Genomic DNA, 20,123 nt, shown 5'->3' with positions numbered 1-20,123 from the left:
GTTATTTAGAGATAAAGTTTTCAAAGACACAATTAAAGTAAAATAAGGTCATTAGGGTGGGCCCTAATCCAATGACTGGTGTCCTTATAAAAGATAATATGAGGACACAGATATAGAGGAAAGAGCATGTGAAAACACAGGGAGAAAGTGACCATCTACAAGTCAAGAAGAGAAGCCTCAGAAGAAATCAACCCTGCTGATACTTTGATCTTGGACATCTAGCCTCTAGAATTGTAAGAAAATAAATTTCTGTTGTTTAAGCCACCTGGTCTATGGTACTTCATTGCAGCTGCCCTAGCAAACTAACACAGCAGGTAAGCAGGTAGACTGGAGCAACCTTCCCAGATGTAAATCCTGACTCTGCCAAATACTAGCTGTGTAATTTTGGGCAACTTACTTAACATTTTCATGTTTTGGTTTCCTTTTCCATAAAATGGGGATGACAACAATAGCACCAACACAGTGGGAGCCATCCAGTCTTCCCTAGACTGAGGGGTTTCCCGGGATACAGGACTTTCAGGGCTAAAACCTGAACAGTCCCCCTGAACTGAGCATGGTTGTTGTGAGACAGAATTAATATGGGCAGCATACTAGAAGAATGCCCAACACGTGGTAAGCACTCAATAAGTAATAGGTTTGGCACTATTATTATTATTATTTATCATATTTCAGATCTCTGTTTAACTGCACTTTCTCAGAGATACTTTTCCTGACTCCATAATCTGGATTAGGACTCGCTATTAAATTTTTTCATAGTATAAAGTTCATTTTTTTTTTGTTAGTGGTACCCCAATATCCATTCTCCTCATTTTCAGTAATAATAGGACCCGTGATTTCTAACTGGGCACATGGCTGCCTGGAATAAAAACTACTTCTTCCCAGCTTCCCTTGTAGAAAACTAAATTCTGACTAATGCGATATGAGCAGATGTGATACATGCAAATTCTGGCTTGTACCCTTAAAGCAGGAGATTCTTAACCCAAGGAAGTTGGGTTAACCCACAGAATTCATGGAGTCTGTAAACTGGAATGGGAAAAAAATTACATCTGTATTTTCATGAATGGCTAATGGAAATTTAGCATTTGCTTCAATTAGGAATACAGGCAACAAAGCATAAAAGTATTAGCAGTAACTATGATCTTGTCACCAAATGAAATCACAGATGTTTTCATATCACATAATAGTTTTGTAAATATCTAATATATCATGTTCATCACCACTACGAAATTTGAAATTAGACTCACTGCAAGTCTTATTAGTTAATGCTTAATGAAGCACATGCATTGCTATATGCCACGGCATAGAAATGACTTCTTTAAAAAAATTTTTTTTAACACTTATTTATTATTGAGAGACAGAGAGAGTGAGCAGGGAAGGGGTAGAGACAGCGGGGAGACACAGAATCTAAAGTAGGCTCCAGGCTCTGAGCTGTCAGCACAGAGCCCGACGCAGGGCTTGAACTCACGATCTGTGAGATCGTGGCCTGAGCCAAAGTCAGTCACCTAACCAACTGAGCCACCCGGGCGCCCCAGAAATGACTTCTTATTTATTTAATTTATTTAATTTGAGAGAGAGAGACAGCGAACACTCCCTCTCAGAGGGAGAGGGAAAGAGAGAGAGAGAATCTTAGGCAGTTTCCACACTCAGCACGGGGCCTGACATGGGGTTCGACCCCACAACCTGAGCTGAAATCAAGAGTCAGATGCTCAACCAACTGAGCCACCCCCCCCCCTCCGCCAAACCAAATGACTACTCTCTTAAAGAGAAGGGCATCTTGCCCCTTCTGCTTTCACTCTTGCTGCTGGCTGCCATGTGGAACTAGCAGTGGGCCATCCTGGACGTACAGGTGAAGGCTCCACTCCTCAGATGGTAGAATGAGCAGACTGCAAGAGCCTGGGGCTCAGCGATCTTGGAATCTCCAGGCAACCTGAGACTGCTTGCACCCAAACTGCCAGAGGACTCAATGTCTACTTTGTCTGCAGCACTATTATTTTGTGTCTTAATTTGAGCAGCTGAACTCATAACCTCATTAACACAATAGCAGTTATCACATTTTGTAATTATATATTTATTTGTGATGACTTTTTGTGTAACTGTCTTTACTACTAAAGAATAAAGCTCAGGGCGCCTGGGTGGCTCAGTCGGTTGGGCGTCTGGCTTCAGCTCAGGTCATGATCTCGCGGTCCGTGAGTTCGAGCCCCGCGTCGGACTCTGTGCTGACTGCTCAGAGCCTGGAGCCTGTTTCAGATTCTGTGTTTCCCTCTCTCTCTGACCCTCCCCCATTCATGCTCTGTCTCTCTCTGTCTCAAAAATAAATAAACGTTAAAAAAAATTAAAAAAAAAAAGAATAAAGCTCTTTGAGGACATGGAACATGTCTATTTGCTTACCCTAGAATCCTGGTTCCTGGTACAGTGTAGGAATGTAATAGACTTTCAATAAATGCTTTAGAATGAATGAAATAATAGCATAATAAATGTTTATGACCATGTTTGGCTATTCAAATAATATTATAGAGACAATATATAAAAACAAGCAAAAAGCCTATTAACAGAGAAAAGGTTAGATCTAATACCAAAATGTAAACAGTAACTGTTTGAATTATTGGTTTTAGCATGATTTTTCCCCCTACATTTGCCTATATTTTCCATATTTCCTTTAATCATATATATATGTATAGCATTAAAGAATATGTGTGTATGTATAATTAAAGAATATAAAGTATATACATATATATAATTAAAAGAAGTCTAAAACATATAGGCAAATGTGTGTGTGTATATATATATATATATATATATATATATATATATAATGAAAAACATGTAACAAAACAAAATGGACCAAGAAGTCAGTTGATCCCTGAGGGCCTTGGAGAAGGAGGAGAAAGTGTGTGGAGTATTTTTATCCTGGGAGATTTAACCAGCTGTGGTCTGGTGTAGACCTTCCCAGACCATTTAGATGCTCAAGGTGTCATGTAAAAGCCAAAATACCAGACTGACTTTTAACAGAAGGAATGAAACTCACTTCTTGGCAGAGGCCATGAAAAAAATGAGAGGGGGAGAAATATTATGGGACAATAAGGCATAGCTCTTTAAAAATATAGCAATCAACCACAGGACAATCTTTATTGAGCTAAAGCTTGGAAAGAAATGTTATTATATTTCATCCATAATTACACAGATGGAACATCTCACCATGGAGAGTCATATATTCAGAAAGGATATAGTGAGCAACTGTCACAGCTAAAGGCCAAGTTAACAAATTGTGCCTCTGTGGTTATTTACTTATAAAAGTCAATTTTGGAGTTAAGCACTGAGCTTTTGCCTTGATTGCAACCTTGACTGAATGAAAGTGTATGCCTATTTCAAATATATTCGTTTTGATATCAAGTAATTAGACTAAGGAAATATTTTATGTGCTCATAACTCTAAAAAATTAATTTCAATGGGCACCTGGGTGGCTCAGTTGGTTGAGCGTCTGACTCTTGGTTTTGGCTTAGGTCATGATCTCATGGGTTTGTGGGTTTGAACCCTCCGTTGGGCTCTGCTCTGACAGTGCAGAGCCTGCTTGAGATTTTCTGTCTCCCTCTCTCTCTGCCCCTCCCCTGCTTGCTCTCTCTCTCTCTCTCTCTCAAAAGAAATAAACTTAAAAAAAACATTAATTTCAAGATTAGCAAGTAATAGATGTTCTTATAAATGTTAGTTGGTGACAGTGTGTTATCCACAGCATAATTTTAAAAGTCCTTAATTTTTCCTCTACTTCCATTAATTGGAATTCTGCCTTAAAAGTTTATGTATCTATAGGCTCATAACACTTTTAGTATGCATGACTTTGATTTGCATTAATTTGTGATTACTAGAAATGGTATTTTTCAATACAGATTGATTGGCCTGGAGGTGAGAAAACTAAATATGTCCATCAGACAGATATGAAACTGGGTAATGGAAATAAAATAGAAGATAAGTTAATAATAGCTAATGGTAGCTGTTAAAGAATAGTTTTTAACAAAACTGTAGAAACATGACTCTCATATAGCTATAAAATGAAGACATGTCAAAAATTTCATTTAAAGAGTGCCTGGCTGGCTCAGTCAGTAGAGCATGTGACTCTTGATCTTGGGGTTGTAAGTTTGAGCCCTATGTTGGGTGTAGAGATTACTTAACAAATAAAATATTAAAAAAAAATTTCATTTAACTCATTAGTTAGTGTGGGAACCAGTAAGACATTGCAATCAATTCAAAGAAATAATCAAAGTACCAGACTATATGGGCAGTCAGGAATGCTTAAGTAAATCTGCTTAACACATACGAAACTGGTCAATATCCATAGAATAATAATCAACTGAAACTCCTACGAACATAATTTGTATGTTTATGGACAAGAATAATGTGCACTGTTGTCAATATTCTGTAACTTAGAGAAATGTAAAATAGCTCAAAGATGATGAAAGGCACCAAGAACTCTTAGACTCAAATAACCTGAACAATGTCTAGCTTACCACTGAGACACAATCGTTTTGCTCCTTTTAAACTCTTTTGTTTTTTAATTTTTAAATTATATTTTAGAGAAAGAGAGAGTGTGGGAGCTGGGGAAAGGGGCAGAGGGAGAGAGAATCCCAAGCAGGCTCCAAGCTCAGCATGGAGTCTGATGCAGGGTTCGATATCACGACCCTGGGATCATGACCTGAGCTGAAATCAAGAATTGGCCACTCAACCAGCTGAGTCACCCAGGTGCCCCTAAAAAGTCTTTCTTAATGTTTTCCGTACATAGCTGACTTGTGTTGAGTGCTGTTTACGGGCGAGACACTGCCTAGGTGCCTTAAATACATCAGCTCATTTAATTTGTACAAGAACCTTATGAAGTAGGTTTTATTATTATTTCCATTTCCTAGGGCAAGTATCTGAGGCACAAGAAAAGGTAAATCTGTCACCAAAGGTCACAGAGATAGTAGGAAGTGGGACCAGGATCTGAATCCAGGTTTTGTATCAGCTACAAAACCAAGTATGTGAGTAAGTAAAGGAAAAGAAATTGATGGACCTGATCAGTCACATTACATTAGATATAGAAGAGGGAAGACAGAAGGATGACTCCACAGTACTTTCCCTGGTTGTGAGAAGGGAATTACTGTCCAGTTAAATAAAGAGACTAAAAAGGGGAGTTAGTGGACTTTGAAGTCATGGCAAGATGTCCAGATGGAAAATTCCAGCTGGGCAGGAGATCAGAACTAGAAATGTAGATGCATGATTTTTTTTTTTTTCTTTTACATATCAGGCTTAAATTGCGGTATCAAAAACACTAATAGTGTGTGTCTGTCAGAGCTAAAGAGAGAGAAGAGAACATTATGAAGGAGGGACTGAGGTCCTGCATAGGCTGCAGAGGCAGTCTTGGAAGTAAAACCAAAGCAGGGTTAATTGGAGAGAGTTGGTAGGAACATGCAACAGGGTACACTCCTTTGGTTTTAAGGAGAAACATTAAACTGGAGTCACAAATGCAAATAGTCAGGGTTGAGGCTGAAAAGTAAATAGAGGGCGTATATCACGGAAGGGCTTTATCCAATGAGTAGTAAAGGCTGTCAAGCAAGCAAGGATCATGATCGGATGTACACTTTTTTTTTTTATGTTATGTTTATTTATTTTTGAGAGAGCGAGATAGAGTGAGAGCAGGGGAGGGGCAGAGAGAGGGAGACAAAAATCCGAAGCAGGCTCCAGACTCTTAGCTGTCAGCACAGAGCCCAACGTTGGGGCTCGAACTCAGGACGGTGAGATCATGATCTGAGCCGAAGTCGGACGCTCAACCGACTGAGTCACCCAGGCACCCCCGGATGTACACTTTAGAAAGAACCAGCCTGGCTACTGCATGAATAGACCGGGCAAATCTGGCAGGCGGGAGGTATCACTGGGATCCAGATGTAGGCGGAGATGGATGGCTTGGACCAGGTCAGGTCATGGTAACTAGACCCAGCTTTAATATTTGAGAGACTGCGGGTAAGAGTACCAAAGGAGGCTCACATACTATGTGAATACTGAAAAGTTATAAATTAAGCTAGTAAACTGTCAAATAAAATATTCTCTATCCTCCTACCTTGATAAATACATCTTCAGAAGGACCCGGAAGGAAGGAGGAGAGACAGCGTGGGGTCCGCCGATTTCGGCGGGGCTTTTCTGGAACCCACAAAGCAGAAGAGCGCGGCGGCGACGACCCAGATGCAGAGGAGCACAGCGACACCTGGCTCCCTTCCGAGCGGCGTCCCCAGGCCGTCAGCCCGCCGTTGAGAAGTGGGCGGGTGGACCTGAGGAGGCGTGGCGGGGTCGGAGGGCACGCGGCGTCGGTGTCATGGCGGCCTCCGTGCTGGGTTCCACCTGCGGCCCGCTGCGGCTCGGCGTTACCGGCCTGTGCCGCCGCCGGCCGCCCCGGGGCCTGTGGGCTCGTGCGCGGCGGCTCCCGGGGCTCGCGGGGTCCGGGCGGAGCGTGGCCGCGGCCAGCGGATCGGGCGCTTCGGGCACCGACCGCTATTGCATGGAGCTGCTGCGGTGAGCGAGCCCGGCCTGCGCTGGCAGGTGGTCCGGGAGTGGCCCGGAGGGACCCGGGTGGGCGCGGCGGGACTCGGTGCTGGCCGGGGCGAGCCGGTTGGCGGGGACTGAGGCCACCGGAAATTTCGCGCAGGCCACGAAATCGTGGCAAAACTTCTCGTCTGTCACCTTGACTGAACCTTAATTTTTACCTAAACCTACTGCATGCACAGCTTTGTAAAAGTTTGACGGACGACTAGTAATTTTTACCTAAGTGAGTTCTTCTGTGTCAGGCACTATGCAAAGTACAAGTAGTTTACTTAATCTTCTTTACAGATTGTGATGCACAAATGTAGACCTACCGTTTAGGGTTATGAGGATTAACGCATTTAGAACAGTGCCTGGCACAAAGCAAGGGCACAGTTAGTACAGTATAAGCCATTATTATCTTATTTAATGGATGAAGATACGAAGGTTTAGAGAGATAAGGGAATTTACCAGAGGTTGAGTAGAATAGTCTCATAAAGTTAGGGCCTAATGACAATTTTGTTCAGCCTTGATAACACCGGAAGGACTTGGCGCATGGCAGTTGCTGTTAATCATGCGCGGAATCATTAGAAGAATCAGGTCACCAGGTGACCTAGTGAGTCTGGGCAGGGGCCAGTTTTGGAATTATGCCTGACTGCAAAGATCAATGGCTTAGCCTCTGGTGCCCTTCTGCTGCCTTTGACTTATAACCTTGGTGAAAAGCTCAAAAAAGTACCTGGTCTGAAGAACTTCTGGGAAATGCTAGAATAATTAAGCTACCTTGGATTTGACTGGACTAGTAAATCCAAATTTTTTATATTCAATTTTAGCAAAATGTAGCATAACAACAGAATTCTCATGCATTTCAGCATTTTGTTTTGTTTTTAATCACTTTTTAAAATAATGTTTCTGCCCTATTTGTGGATTACTTACAGGGGAAACAAGATAACAATAGTGGAAATCAGAGCAATAAGCCAAAATTCCTAAAAAGTTACACACATTTTTATATATTTTAAAGTATAATTTTTTGATAAGAAACACAAGTTATCAAAATGTATACCGCCCATATCCACTTACTTGTTCAGGGTAATTTTTGACACCAGGAGCGTCCTAACTTCTCTATCCAGAGGTGAATAATCACTCTTCCTAATTTCTTATGTATTACTATATAGAAGTAATAGTATCATCACTATGTTATAGTATATGTATACATAGTTATTATACTATTCTTTTAGTAATAGTTTTATGGGTATCACATGACAGTTTTCTCAAATATGTATTCACAAATGGGCAGATACTTTGTCTATGTAGATATTTGGGTGGAATGGAGCCTTCTGACTGGTGATTTATTAAAAAGCCTGGATTTCACAGGCATACTTCATCTGCATTTATTAATCCTAGGTTCAGCATTTGGGAAAGTTGCATTAAAATTCAGCTATTTGCTCTTTTGTAAATTTCTACTCCTACGTTATAGCCTGGTTATGAGGGTTAAATGCGATGACGTATGTAAAAATGCTGCACATAACAAACGCACAATAGTAGTTTCATTCAAAAACAAAATGAAACTTGAAAGGAAGACTGCACTTTCTGGCTTCAGATTGTCCATTAATCTTTGAAAAATTTGGCCTCTGAAATTATTCATGCGAGGTTGTTTTGGACATGTATCTTATGCAAGGCTTCCAAATATTGGAAAAGATACCAGGCCAGAAATTCGGGTTAGCCATCCAGAGCTCTGCTAGGAATCTAGGTTCCTGGGAATATCTCAAACCTAATTTACATAGGCATCTTGGGGCTTGTTTCTGAGGAACCCCAAGGCTGCCTCAGACTTTGGAATTAGTGCTATAAAGGGGTAAGGAGATGTTAGTGAAGATGTCTGACAGTGCACCTGTTTTCCATCCTCCCTCCACCTCATTGGAGAACCACTTTTTTGTGCTTCAGTGGCACAGGTCCATGGAAATAGCACAGCAGTCCTGACAGCAGATATGCTTATTTATCATATGTCTGTCTCTCCCTACCAGACTGAGGTCTATACCTATCTTCAGTGTCTAGACAGTGCTGGCGCATAGCGGGCCCTGAATAAATGTTGCAATTAGTGAATGAATGAAACGCCCTATTGCTGTATAAAACTGTCATAGTGTGGCATTTCTATCTGAAAGAGTTCAATAATTAGACCTTGGTTGGCTACTTAAGATATCCTTGTATACCAGTAGTCAGTATTTATAACACTGATCCTGAGTGATGAAAAAATGGTTAAGTAATCAGTATATCTTGCTCAATATAAAGAAGTTGGTAATATTGTTAGAAAAATTTCCAACCAAAATTAAACACACACACACACACACAACACAGAACACAACAACTTTACAGAGAAACCCTTATTTGTGTAGAGTATCTTATTTCCCAAAGGTTGTTACCATACTAGTATATCTTCATTTTTCATTTCCCTGTAAGAAACCTGATGTACTTCACATATTGGTTATTTTTTAGGAGATATGAAACAGGTAGGTTATCAAGCCTCATTTTGGAAATTAGGAAATAGATGTGGCAGATATCACTTTTGTCAGCTAATTGGATAGAAATTAAGATTGTAATCTTGATTGCTATTCAGTGTTTTCTCTGTTTCATATTAATTGCCGAGTGTTTTAAACACTTTTGACGTTCAGAGACTTTTAATATTAAAATTTAATTTTAGGGGTGCCTGGGTGGCTTGGTCGGTTAAGCGTCCGACTTCGGCTCAGGTCATGATCTCACGGTCCGTGGGTTCGAACCCTGCGTCGGGCTCTGTGCTGACAGCTCAGAGCCTGGAGCCTGTTTCTGATTCTGTGTCTCCCTCTCTCTGACCCTCCCCTGTCATGCTCTGTCTCTCTCTGTCTCAAAAATAAATAAACATTAAAAAAAATTTTTTTAAATAAATAAATAAATAAAATTTAATTTTAAAACATATCTATATGTATTTAAAAGTATAAATTAGGGGCACCTGGGTGGCTCAGTCAGTCGAGTGTCCGCCTTCAGCTCAGGTCATGATCTTGCAGTGTGTGAGTTCAAGCTCCGCATCAGGCTTGCTACTTTCAGTGCTTAGCCTGCTTTGGATCTTCTGTCCCCACCTCTCTCTGTCCCTACCCCACTTGTGCCCTCTCTTTCAAAAATAAATAAAACATTAAAAAAAAAATTAAAGTATAAATTAGAGAGCTGTTTTGCCCACACTGTCCATTTTGTAGCTGAAACCACTCATGGTGAGATTTTTTAGTAGAGCTGTTTTGTGATAGCAGGGTCACTTGTTGTGATCCCTTCCTTTTGTTTACGTGGAAGTTGGAGGAAATTGTGAAGGGTGTGGCTAGAAGAGGTTTAAATTCTGTTAGGAAGATAACAAAAAGTGAACCAGTTGAAATCTGGGAGTAGTCTAAATTTCAGCACCTAAACTCCATGGAATCAAGTTGGACCTAACTTTATTTAGTTTACTGTTTTATAGGAAATAATGTTATAATAAAGTTCCAATGTATTCTAGTGAAAGTAGCCTTGTCAATAGGCAGTCATCCTATGATGTATATATAATAAGGACTATGCTGTTTTAAACTTTTTATTTTGAAGTAGTTTCATTACTTTTTTATTTATTTTTTTTTAATTTTTTTTTTTCGACGTTTATTTATTTTTGGGACAGAGAGAGAGCATGAACGGGCGAGGGGCAGAGAGAGAGGGAGACACAGAATTGGAAACAGGCTCCAGGCTCTGAGCCATCAGCCCAGAGCCCGACGCGGGGCTCGAACTCACGGACCGCGAGATCGTGACCTGGCTGAAGTCGGATGCTTAACCGACTGCGCCACCCAGGCGCCCCAACTTTTTTAAAAAATTTATTTATTTTGAGAAAGAGGGAGAGAGAGTGGGGGAGGGGCAGAGAGAGGAAGAGAGAGAATCCCAAGCAAGTCCTGTGCTGTCAGGGCAGAGCACCATCCCTCTCTGAGCTTGATCCCATGAAGGCGAGAGCGTAACCTGAGCTGAAATCAAAAGAGTCAGACACTCAACTGATGGGAGCCACCCAGGCGCCCCTGAAGTAATTTCAAATTGACATAGAAATTACAGAAATAGTACACAGAGATCCAGTATACTGTTCATCCAGATTACCTCATTGTTAACATTCTGAACATTTCAGAATAAGGTGTGGACATGATGTCCCATTACCTCCCCTTAATATTTTGGTGTGCCTGCCTGCCTGCCTGCCTGCCTTCCTTCCTTCCTTCCTTCCTTCCTTCCTTCCTTCCTTCCTTCCCTCCCTCCCTCCTTCCTTCCCTCCTTCCTTCTTTCCTCCCTCCCTTCCTTTCTTTTTCTTTCTTTCTTAAGTTTATTTATTTTGAGAGAGAGAGAGAGCCAGAGCATGAATGGGGGAGGGGCAGAGAGAGAGAGGGAGAGAATCCCAAGCTGGTTCTGCTCTGTTAGCACAGAGCTTGACGTGGGGCTCAAACTGACGAACTGTGGGATCATGACCTGAGCCCATAAAATGCTTAACCAGATGCTTAACCGACTGAGCCACACAGGTGCCCCTAGTGTGTATTTCTTAACCCAGGGTTCCTCTCCCATATAATTATAGTACAATCAACAAAATCAGGATATTAAAATTGATCCAATTTACTGTCAAATCCACAGACTCCATTCAAATTTTGCTGATTATTCAATTATGTCTTTCATGTATCTAGGATCATATGCTACATTTAGTTGTCAAATCTCTTTACTCTTTTCTAGGCTGAAACAATTTCCCAGTCTTTCCTTATTTTTCATGAGTGTGACATTTTTTTGAAGAGAGCAGGCCAGTTACTGTGTAGAATCTCTCTCAGTTTGGGTTTATTTAATGTTTCCTTATGATTTATACCTTTTTGGCAGGAATATTACAGGAATATGCTGTGCTTTTCTCACTATCATTTCAGGAAGCACATGATGTTGATTACCTTATTTCTGTGGTGTGAACCTTTTATTACTTGGTTGAGAGGGTATCTTCTGGGTTTCTCCCATGTAAATTTAGTTAATGAGAATATTAGTGTATATTGGGCTCGGAGATTACACTGTGTCTCTATGTGAATATGGATAGTTAGCATTTACCTACATGTATCTGTCTACTTTCTCTTGTTTAAAAACAAGGAAAAAAAAGGGGCAACTGGGTGGCTTAGTCGGTGAAGCGTTGGACTTCAGCTCAGGTCATGATCTTGTGGTTCATGGGTTGGAACCCCGCATTGGGCTCTGTGCTGACAGCTCAGAGCCTGGAGCCTGCTTCGGATCCTGTGTCTCCCTCTCTGTCTGCTCCTCCCCCACTCGTACTCTGTCTCTCAAAAAATCAATAAACATTAAAAAAAAATAAAGAAAGAAAAAAAACTTTAAAAATGGGGTTATAGAAGGTCAGCAAAGGGTGGGTTTGAGATTTTGGGTGGGTTTAAGTGGGCATTTTGGCAACATGGCTTCTCCTTTGGCATGTTTAACTATGATGTTTAACAGACATCCTTGCAGTTGAAGACACTTTTATTTTTATTTTTTATTTTCTTTTTAAGATTTATTTCTTTTTGAGAGACAGAGAGAGACAGAGCACAAATGGGAGAGGGGCAGAGAGAGAGGGAGACACAGAAGTCAGAGCAGGCTCCAGGCTCTGAGCTGTAAGCACAGAGCTGACGCGGGGCTCAAACTCATAGACTGTGAGATCATGACCTGAGCCAAAGTCGGATGCTTAAACGACTGAGCCACCCAGGCGCCCCTGAAGACACTTTTAAAATAAAATTCTCTCCTAATGATGTCTTGAGCCCTGCCACTCGATGGGAATCAGCAGAACCTGGAGGATCGTATTTGGAATTGACATTCTCTATTGTCATTTTGTTCCTGTTTATTTTTAAATTTCTTTTTGTTTCACTGGAAAGGAATGATGATGCTCAGTTTTAAAAGGTAAAAGTGTACAAGTTGCTTTGTTACAATACAACTAAATGTGTACACAAAGGAAAAGAAAGAATGTTAATTGGTAATACGTGTTTTGTGAGGAGATACTTCACAGCATATGTAAATATTCTATCAAACTTTTACCCATTTAACATTTTAAGACCTTTATTGATGATTTTTGTCTGACTCAATTACTTTGTTGTCAAATGATGACTTAAAAAATATTTCATCATGTCTTCTAGACTTATCAGTTGGCATTGTATGGTTGTCAGGTTTTTCCCTTCCCTTCCTATTCATTCATACATTTATTTATATTGGTATGGGCTTATGGTGTTCTATTACAATGTTACTATCATTATTTTTTTGATGCTCAGATTGACTCAGACTTGGCAAATGGGAACTTTGTCAGGCCAGTTTCTTTTTCTTTCTAATTATTTTTAAAATCAATTAATTAAATTTTTTTTAATTTTTTTATTTTTGAGAGAGAGAGAGAGAGACCATGAGCGGGGTGGGGGAGAGGGGCAGAGGGAGACAGAGAATCTCAAGCAGGCCCCATGTTTACTGCAGAGCCGGATGGACGCAGGGCTTGATCCTGTGATCCTGGGATTATAACATGAGCCAAAATCAAGATTTGGACGCTCAACCGACTGAGCCACACAGGTACCCCTGTCAGGCCAGTTTCTTTGTTGTTTTGACAAGTCCCTCTACTCTGAACGTTTCATTACTTTCTGCTCAAGATGTCTCTAGCCTATCTGGTATTTTTCCTGCCCCAGCCCTGGACTTAGTCATTCCTCCAATGAGCCCTCGTTTCTTTCAGTAGAGAATGGTATTTAGAAACCAAAGGTCTGGGGGCGCCTGGGTGGCGCAGTCGGTTAAGCGTCCGACTTCAGCCAGGTCACGATCTCGCGGTCCGTGAGTTCGAGCCCCGCGTCGGGCTCTGGGCTGATGGCTCAGAGCCTGGAGCCTGTTTCCGATTCTGTGTCTCCCTCTCTCTCTGCCCCTCCCCCGTTCATGCTCTGTCTCTCTCTGTCCCAAAAATAAATAAACGTTGAAAAAAAAAAATTTAAAAAAAAAAAAACAACCAAAGGTCTAGGTGTTAGGTGTGTTCACTGATACTGGGGGCTTAGGAGATATCATTGCTTCCACGTTCTCTCAGCAGATGCTGCTAGGAAACATAAATATACACACACACCCACACTCCTATATTATTTTCTGTTTTTGTGTCTTATCTGTGTCTTTATCTGTGTATTAAAGAGGTGCCTGGGTCGTTCAGTTGGTTAAGTGTCTGACTCTTGATTTTGGCTCAGGTAATGATCTCATGGTTTGTGAAACTGAGCCCCTTTTTGGGCTCTGTCCTGCCCATGTGGAGCCTGCATGGTATTCTCTCTCTCTCTCTTCCTCTCTCTCTGCCCCTCCCCTGCATGTGTGCACTCTTTCTCTCAAAATAAATAAATAAACTTAAAACAAACAAACAAACTGTGAGTTCATACCATTACTTGCTGGGATTACTTTCTTGAGTAGTCCACCTCAGTAGCTCATTTGAATTCTTACCAAAACCAAAGTGACTTGGAGACAATTAAAATTATAAGTACTATAGGGGCACCTGGGTAGCTCAGTTGGTTGGGCATCTGGCTTCAGCTCAGGTCATGATCTCCCAGTTTGTGAGTTTGAGCCCCGTGTCAGTCTCTGTGCTGACAGCTCAGAGCCTGGAGCCTGTTTCAGATTATGTGTCTCCTCCTCTCTCTGCTCCTCTCCCACTCGTGCTCTGTCTCTCTCACTCTCTTTCAAAAATAAATAACACATTAAAATTTAAAAAAAATTATAAGTACTACATAAGTAAAAATAATAGAGATTATTTCTTTTTAACTGGTCTGGGATTGGGGGCAGATACATTTTTGTAATTATAAAGAAATAAGTAAGAAATTTCAGGCCTATTTTTTTTTTAATTTTTTTAACGTTTTTATTTTTTTTTGAGACAGAGAGAGACAGAGCATGAACGGGTGAGGGTCAGAGAGAGAGGGAGACACAGAATCTGAAACAGGCTCCAGGGTCGGAGCGGTCAGCATAGAGCCCGACGTGGGGCTCGAACTCACAAACTGTGAGATCGTGACCTGAGCCGAAGCCGGACTAATTCTGGTCAGCGTTTTTTTTTGTGTGTACAGTTTAGAACGTTAAAAGTAAGGGTCTTTTTTTTTTGCCTATTTGTTATAGGAAACGAGACTACGAAGGCTATTTGTGCTCCCTGCTGCTCCCTGCAGACTCCAGAAGCTCTGCCTTTGCACTGAGGGCCTTCAATGTGGAACTGGCTCAGGCTGGTATTAAATACCTTCAAAAATTATTTGCAAAAATGGTGAAAATATTTAATGCTGAACAATAAAGAAATATAGTTATAATTTATATGCTGGATGTGTTTTAGTTCTCCGCTGGTGATTTCTTTGTCCTTCTTCTAGTTAGGCTTATCAATTAAATTCCAAAAATAAACTAGCTAACAAACTTAACGATTCTGGAACTACCATTCTGGAATTTTAATTTCTTTTATCTAAGGTTATTATAAAACTATGCAATTAACATTTATGTTTGTCTGTTAGTTGAGTAGGTTAATCACAGTCTCACTGTTTATAGCAGTTTTCAAAGCACTTTTTAAATGACGTTTTAGCTTTAACGTGAAGTAGGCAATAGAAGTAATTATAGCAAACCCAGGTCTTAGATCATACTAACTCGCTTTTGTCTAAAAAATTACAAAGGAAGGAAAGAGCCTTCTTTTTCTTAGAATGAAAGATCATGGGCTGACGTAACATGAATTGGAGGATGGAAATGTGGGAGTTGAAGTGGTATGGCTTTGGTCTTCTCAGTAAATTAGATGGAGGGCTCAGACATTAAGAGTGAGGGAGCAGGGGAGGGTTTGAAATCTCAAAGAAAGTGCAAATTTTGGCAGGGCTTCTCCAGTGGATAGGATAGGAAGTGAGCTAGGAAGGAATGAAAGGATGTGAGTAGAGCACTGAGGCACAACTGAGGTGAGACACTGAATCTGCAGACAGTCTGATAGATTCTGGCTGTATTTTTGTTGGTGTCTTCTAGATGTCATGAGTCCATTTTTTTTTTACCTCATCCTTTTTCAGGCATAAACTGAACATCTGCATCTTCAGCACAGTGTAGCAGTAAAGAGTCCCCATTGTGATCTTCCATTATTGCTTTACAGTGATTAAAATTCCATTTTTAATGAACAAACCATTAGGGTTCTCCCTGAATTGTCTGTCACCTTGTAGGAGTGTTTCGCTGCTGCTTTACACACAGTCTTGTTCGTCCGTTCGTTCATTCATTCATTCAATAAGTATTTGATTATCTCAGATATGCTAGGTACTGTTTTAGATCCTGGAGTATAACACTGAATAAAACATATAAAGCCCATGTACTCAAGGAACAAAACAAGTACTGTGTAATGTATCAGATAGAAGCAAGTACTATGGAAAAAAAAATTAAGGGGGATGGGGAAGGCTTGGTGTTGCAGGGGCTCTGATTTTACAGTGGTCAGGAAAAACCTGAGAAGGTAGCATTCGAGCAAAAATTTGAAGGAGGCAAGGGAGTAAGGTATGTGAGCAAAGACTATTCTACACAGAAGGAACAGGAAGTACAAAGGCTCTGAGGTGCAAATGTACCTGATAAAAGGCCAGTGTCATATAGCAGATGAGGGAGGAAGGGCATGGGAGGTTAGGTTAGAGGTATCTGGGCCCGAAAGGCAAGGTCTTGGAGACCAGTGCAGTCACTTTGGCTTTTACTCGGAGATGGGAAACCATTGGAAGGTTCTGAGCAGAAAAGGACATCAAAGCTTGGTCACATTTTTAAAAGATTACTCTTGATATTTATTGAGAATAGACCATATACCACCAGGATCTGAATACTAAACATTACTGAAACCCACCCACCACCAAGACCATTAACAAAAATAACTTTTCATGTGGAAATAATTGCACACACACAAAGGTAAGAATAGTACAAAAAATACCCATAGACCCTTTCGTTAGTATTCTGCCACACATGCTTTGTCGTTTTGTCTATATATTTCATTCTATGAATCATTTTAGAGTATCTTCACTACCCATGGCCCTTATCCCTTTAATCTTGAGCATGTATTTCACAAGTGAGAATATTCTCTTATGTAACCATAGTAATCAATTTGAGTAAATTTGGTGTTGATACAATGTTTAATCTGTCTGGTTTCCAATTTTGTCAAATGATCCAATAATGTCCTTTATGGCATTTTTTCCCCTTCTGTACAGGAGCCAATCTAGGATCATGTATTGCATTAATTTTCATATCTCTAACCTCCTTTAATTTGGAACATTTTCACAGCCTTTGTCTTTTATGACATTGACATTTTTAAAATAATACTTTTCCTTTTATTTTTTTATTCTTAAAATACTATTAAAAATTAGAATGTTTCTCATTTGGAGTTGTTTTGTTTTTTTTGTCGTATTATGCATTCCTAGTCTAATACTACTAAGTGATGTATGTCCTTTTCAGCAAATCATAAGGAGGTATGAAATGTCCATCTGTCTCTTATTGGTGATACTAATTTTGGTCACAGTCAAAATATTAATATTTTTTCCTTGTTAAATGTGAGTAGACATTTTAAGACCATGGTCCTCATCAGAATTTACCTCCTAGATAGTCAACAGGTACATGAAAAGTTGCTCAGTACAACTAACATCAGGGAAATGTAAATCAAAACCACAGCAAGATATCACCTCACACATGTTAGAATGACTGGAATCAAAAACACAAGAGATAACAAGCGTTGGCAAGGATGTGGAGAAAAGGGGACCCTTGTACACTGTTGGTAAGAATGTGAGCTGGTGCAGTCACCATGGAAAATAGTAAGGAGATTCTTCAAAAAATTAAAAATAGAACTACCCTATGACCCAGCAATTCCACTTCTGGATATTTATCTGAAGAAAATGAAAACACTGACTTGAAAAGATATCTGCACCCCCTTGTTCGCTGCAGCATTATTTACAGTAGCCAAGATACAGAAGCAACCTAAGTATCCGTTGATAGGTGAATGGATAAAGAAAATGTGTAAATATACAATAGAACATTTTTCAGCCATAAAAAAGAAGGAAATCTTGCCATCTGTGACAAGTTGGATGGACTTTGAGGGCATTATGCTAAATAAGTCAGACAAATATATGATCTTACTCATATGTGGAATCTAAAAAACAAAAAAATCCCCAAAATTCATAGATAGATTAGACTGGTGGTTGCAGAGATAGGGTGTGGGTGTAAGAGAAATGGGTGAAGGTGATCAAAAAGTATAAACTTCCAGTTATAAGTAAGTCATGAGGCTGTAATATATAGCATGGTGACTATATTATATATTTGAAAGTTGCTAAGAGAGTAGATCTTAAAAGGTCTCATCACAAGAAGAAAAGGATTAGTAACTGCATATGGTAATGGAGACTTACTGTGGTGATCATCCACAATTCATATATCAAGTTATGTTGTACACCTGAAACTAGTATATGTCAATTCTGTCTTGAAAAAAAGCTTACCTCCTAGATTTAGCATGCATTGGTTACTCCTGCCTGAATCTAACAAGGCCATTCTTAATCAGTAGTGGGGAGATGGTATAATAATTTTCTTTTTAAAAATTACTTTGTGAATGAATGAATTTATTTAAATGGACATACAGTAAAAGTCACTTTTTGTGGTGTACAGTTCTATAGGTTTTGAAACATGCGTAGAGTCATGCGTTCACCATTGTGGTCATGAAAAAAGAACAATTCCATCAACCCAAAAAATTCCCTCATGTGCCCCTTCGTAGTCAACCACTCCCCTCCCCCATAATCTTTTGCAAGTCCTTCTGGTTCCGTTATGAGTTCTGAGTGTGCACAGCATAAGATACACTACTTTTTTTTCTTTTTTAGAGGTTGCGAGTGAGGGAGAGGGATCAGATGAGGGAGGGGTGTAGAGGGAGAGAGAGAGGGAGAGAAAGAGAGAATACATAAGCAGGCTCCACGCTCAGCATGGAGCCCAATGTGGGGCTTGATCCTGGGATCATGACCTGAGCCAAAATCAAGAATCAGACGCTCAGCTGACTGAGCCAGCCAGGCGCCCCTAAACTACCACTTTTTTGAGCCATAATTTCTCTATTTGTAAATGGGTATATTGGTAATGACCCTGTGGGTATGTAGTGAGGACTGAGATCAGATAATCTCTGGGACAGTACCTAGCAAAGGGCCTGGCACTCGTAGACATTTGGTAAATGTTACTTCCTTCACTGCTTCCTCTAGAAAGCCCCTGGCCCTATTTCCTAGGTTCATCTCCAGACTTACACATAATTTTACCATCACTAATCTAATGAAGATTGTTTTTCTTCTCTTATGCTTACTTTTAAAAACGTTTTTATTATGGAAAATCTTTGAATATATATAGAATTGGAGAATGTAGTATAGTAAACTTCCATAAACCCATCACCCAGCTTCACCTGTTACTAGCTCATGGCCAATCTTGATTTTTCATCTCTCTCCCCACCTACCCCATCCTCACCTCCAAGTTATTTTGAAGTAAGTCTCAGATAAATTTTTCCATCTGTAAATATTGCCATATGTATCTCTAAAAGATAACTCATTTAAAAAATAACTACAAAACCATTGTCCAACATTAAAAATTTAGTAATTCCTTAGTATCATTAAACATCTAGTGTTCAGATTTTTCCTAGTTGTCTCTTTCTCTTCAAATCAGGATTCAGATAAAGTCCACATACTGCAACTGGTTCATCTATCAAATTTCTTTTAATCTAATTGTCCGCCCCCCACTCTTTTTCTTGGCAATTTATTTCTAGAAGATGATCTCCTATTTTTGTTTTTGTTTTTTTTTTTTTTTTCAACGTTTATTTATTTTGGGACAGAGAGAGACAGAGCATGAACGGGGGAGGGGCAGAGAGAGAGGGAGACACAGAATCGGAAACAGGCTCCAGGCTCTGAGCCATCAGCCCAGAGCCCGACGCGGGGCTCGAACTCACGGACCGCGAGATGGTGACCTGGCTGAAGTCGGACGCTTAACCGACTGCGCCACCCAGGCGCCCCGATGATCTGCTATTTTTGAATGCAGACCTTGAAAATATTGGAAGTAGTTTGCAGTTTTATTTAGGAACCTCTTAATGACAAGAATTTGATTGATATATAACTTCAAGGAAAAATTAAAACAAATATACAGAGTTAAACTTCGTTTTTGGCTGAATCATGTGGTTATGCAGTCACAAATACTGATTTTGAGACTGTGAAGGAAGAGTGCATTTATTAAGGTTTTTGAATGCTGTTTACAGGTTAAGGACTCAGTCTCTGAGAAAACAATTGGACTGATGCGAATGGAGTTTTGGAGAAAAACCGTGGACGACATATACAGTGACAACCCACCCCAGCAGCCTGTGGCCATCGAGCTGTGGAAGGTAAAAGCAAAATGCTACTTTAAAAAAAAATTTTTTTTTAACGTATATTCATTTTTTGAGAGACAGAGACAGAGTGTGAGTGTGGGAGGGGCAGAGAGAGAGAGGGAGACACAAAATCTGAAGCAGGCTCCAGGCTCTGTGCTGTCAGCACAGAACCCGGTGTGGGGCTCGAACTCACGGACCATGAGATCATGACCTGAGACGAAGTCAGACACTTAACCAACTGAGCCAC

General features: G+C 40.2%; 1 protein-coding gene and 2 long non-coding RNA genes across 11 annotated transcripts in view; 2 read left to right on the top strand and 1 right to left on the bottom strand.

Moving 5' to 3' along the window:
• LOC147571984 (uncharacterized) overlaps positions 1-6,286 on the bottom strand; it is a 76,387-nt gene extending 70,101 nt beyond the window's left edge. For all 4 annotated transcript variants that reach the window (XR_015246610.1, XR_015246611.1, XR_015246612.1 and 1 more), the window contains exon 1: positions 6,083-6,286. This is a non-coding gene — a long non-coding RNA (uncharacterized LOC147571984). The remainder of the gene's footprint in view (positions 1-6,082) is intronic.
• A 19-nt stretch (positions 6,287-6,305) lies between these two features.
• Positions 6,306-20,123, top strand: part of NDUFAF6 (NADH:ubiquinone oxidoreductase complex assembly factor 6) — a 32,613-nt gene continuing 18,795 nt past the window's right edge. For 2 of the 6 annotated variants that reach the window (XM_086695171.1, XM_086695170.1), the window contains exons 1-3: positions 6,306-6,531; positions 14,656-14,755; positions 19,769-19,891. In XM_086695171.1, coding sequence (XP_086551297.1) covers positions 6,335-6,531; positions 14,656-14,755; positions 19,769-19,891 — 420 coding nt within the window. In that variant the 5' untranslated portion in view covers positions 6,306-6,334. Of the gene's footprint in view, positions 6,559-14,655; positions 14,760-19,768; positions 19,892-20,123 lie in introns of all 6 variants that reach the window. The other 4 variants (XM_086695175.1, XM_086695172.1, XM_086695173.1 and 1 more) reach the window with 3 other exon arrangements.
• On the top strand, positions 9,465-14,645 carry LOC147571983 (uncharacterized). The gene is made up of 3 exons (XR_015246616.1): positions 9,465-10,127; positions 10,363-13,287; positions 13,532-14,645. It is a non-coding gene; the product is annotated as an uncharacterized LOC147571983 (long non-coding RNA).

This window comes from Puma concolor, chromosome F2 (genome assembly GCF_028749965.1).
Source record: "Puma concolor isolate L17-30 chromosome F2, mPumCon1.1.hap2, whole genome shotgun sequence".
Taxonomy (NCBI): domain Eukaryota; kingdom Metazoa; phylum Chordata; class Mammalia; order Carnivora; family Felidae; genus Puma; species Puma concolor.
Note: the sequence above shows the minus strand (reverse complement) of the source record. Positions and strands in the feature narration are given on the sequence as shown.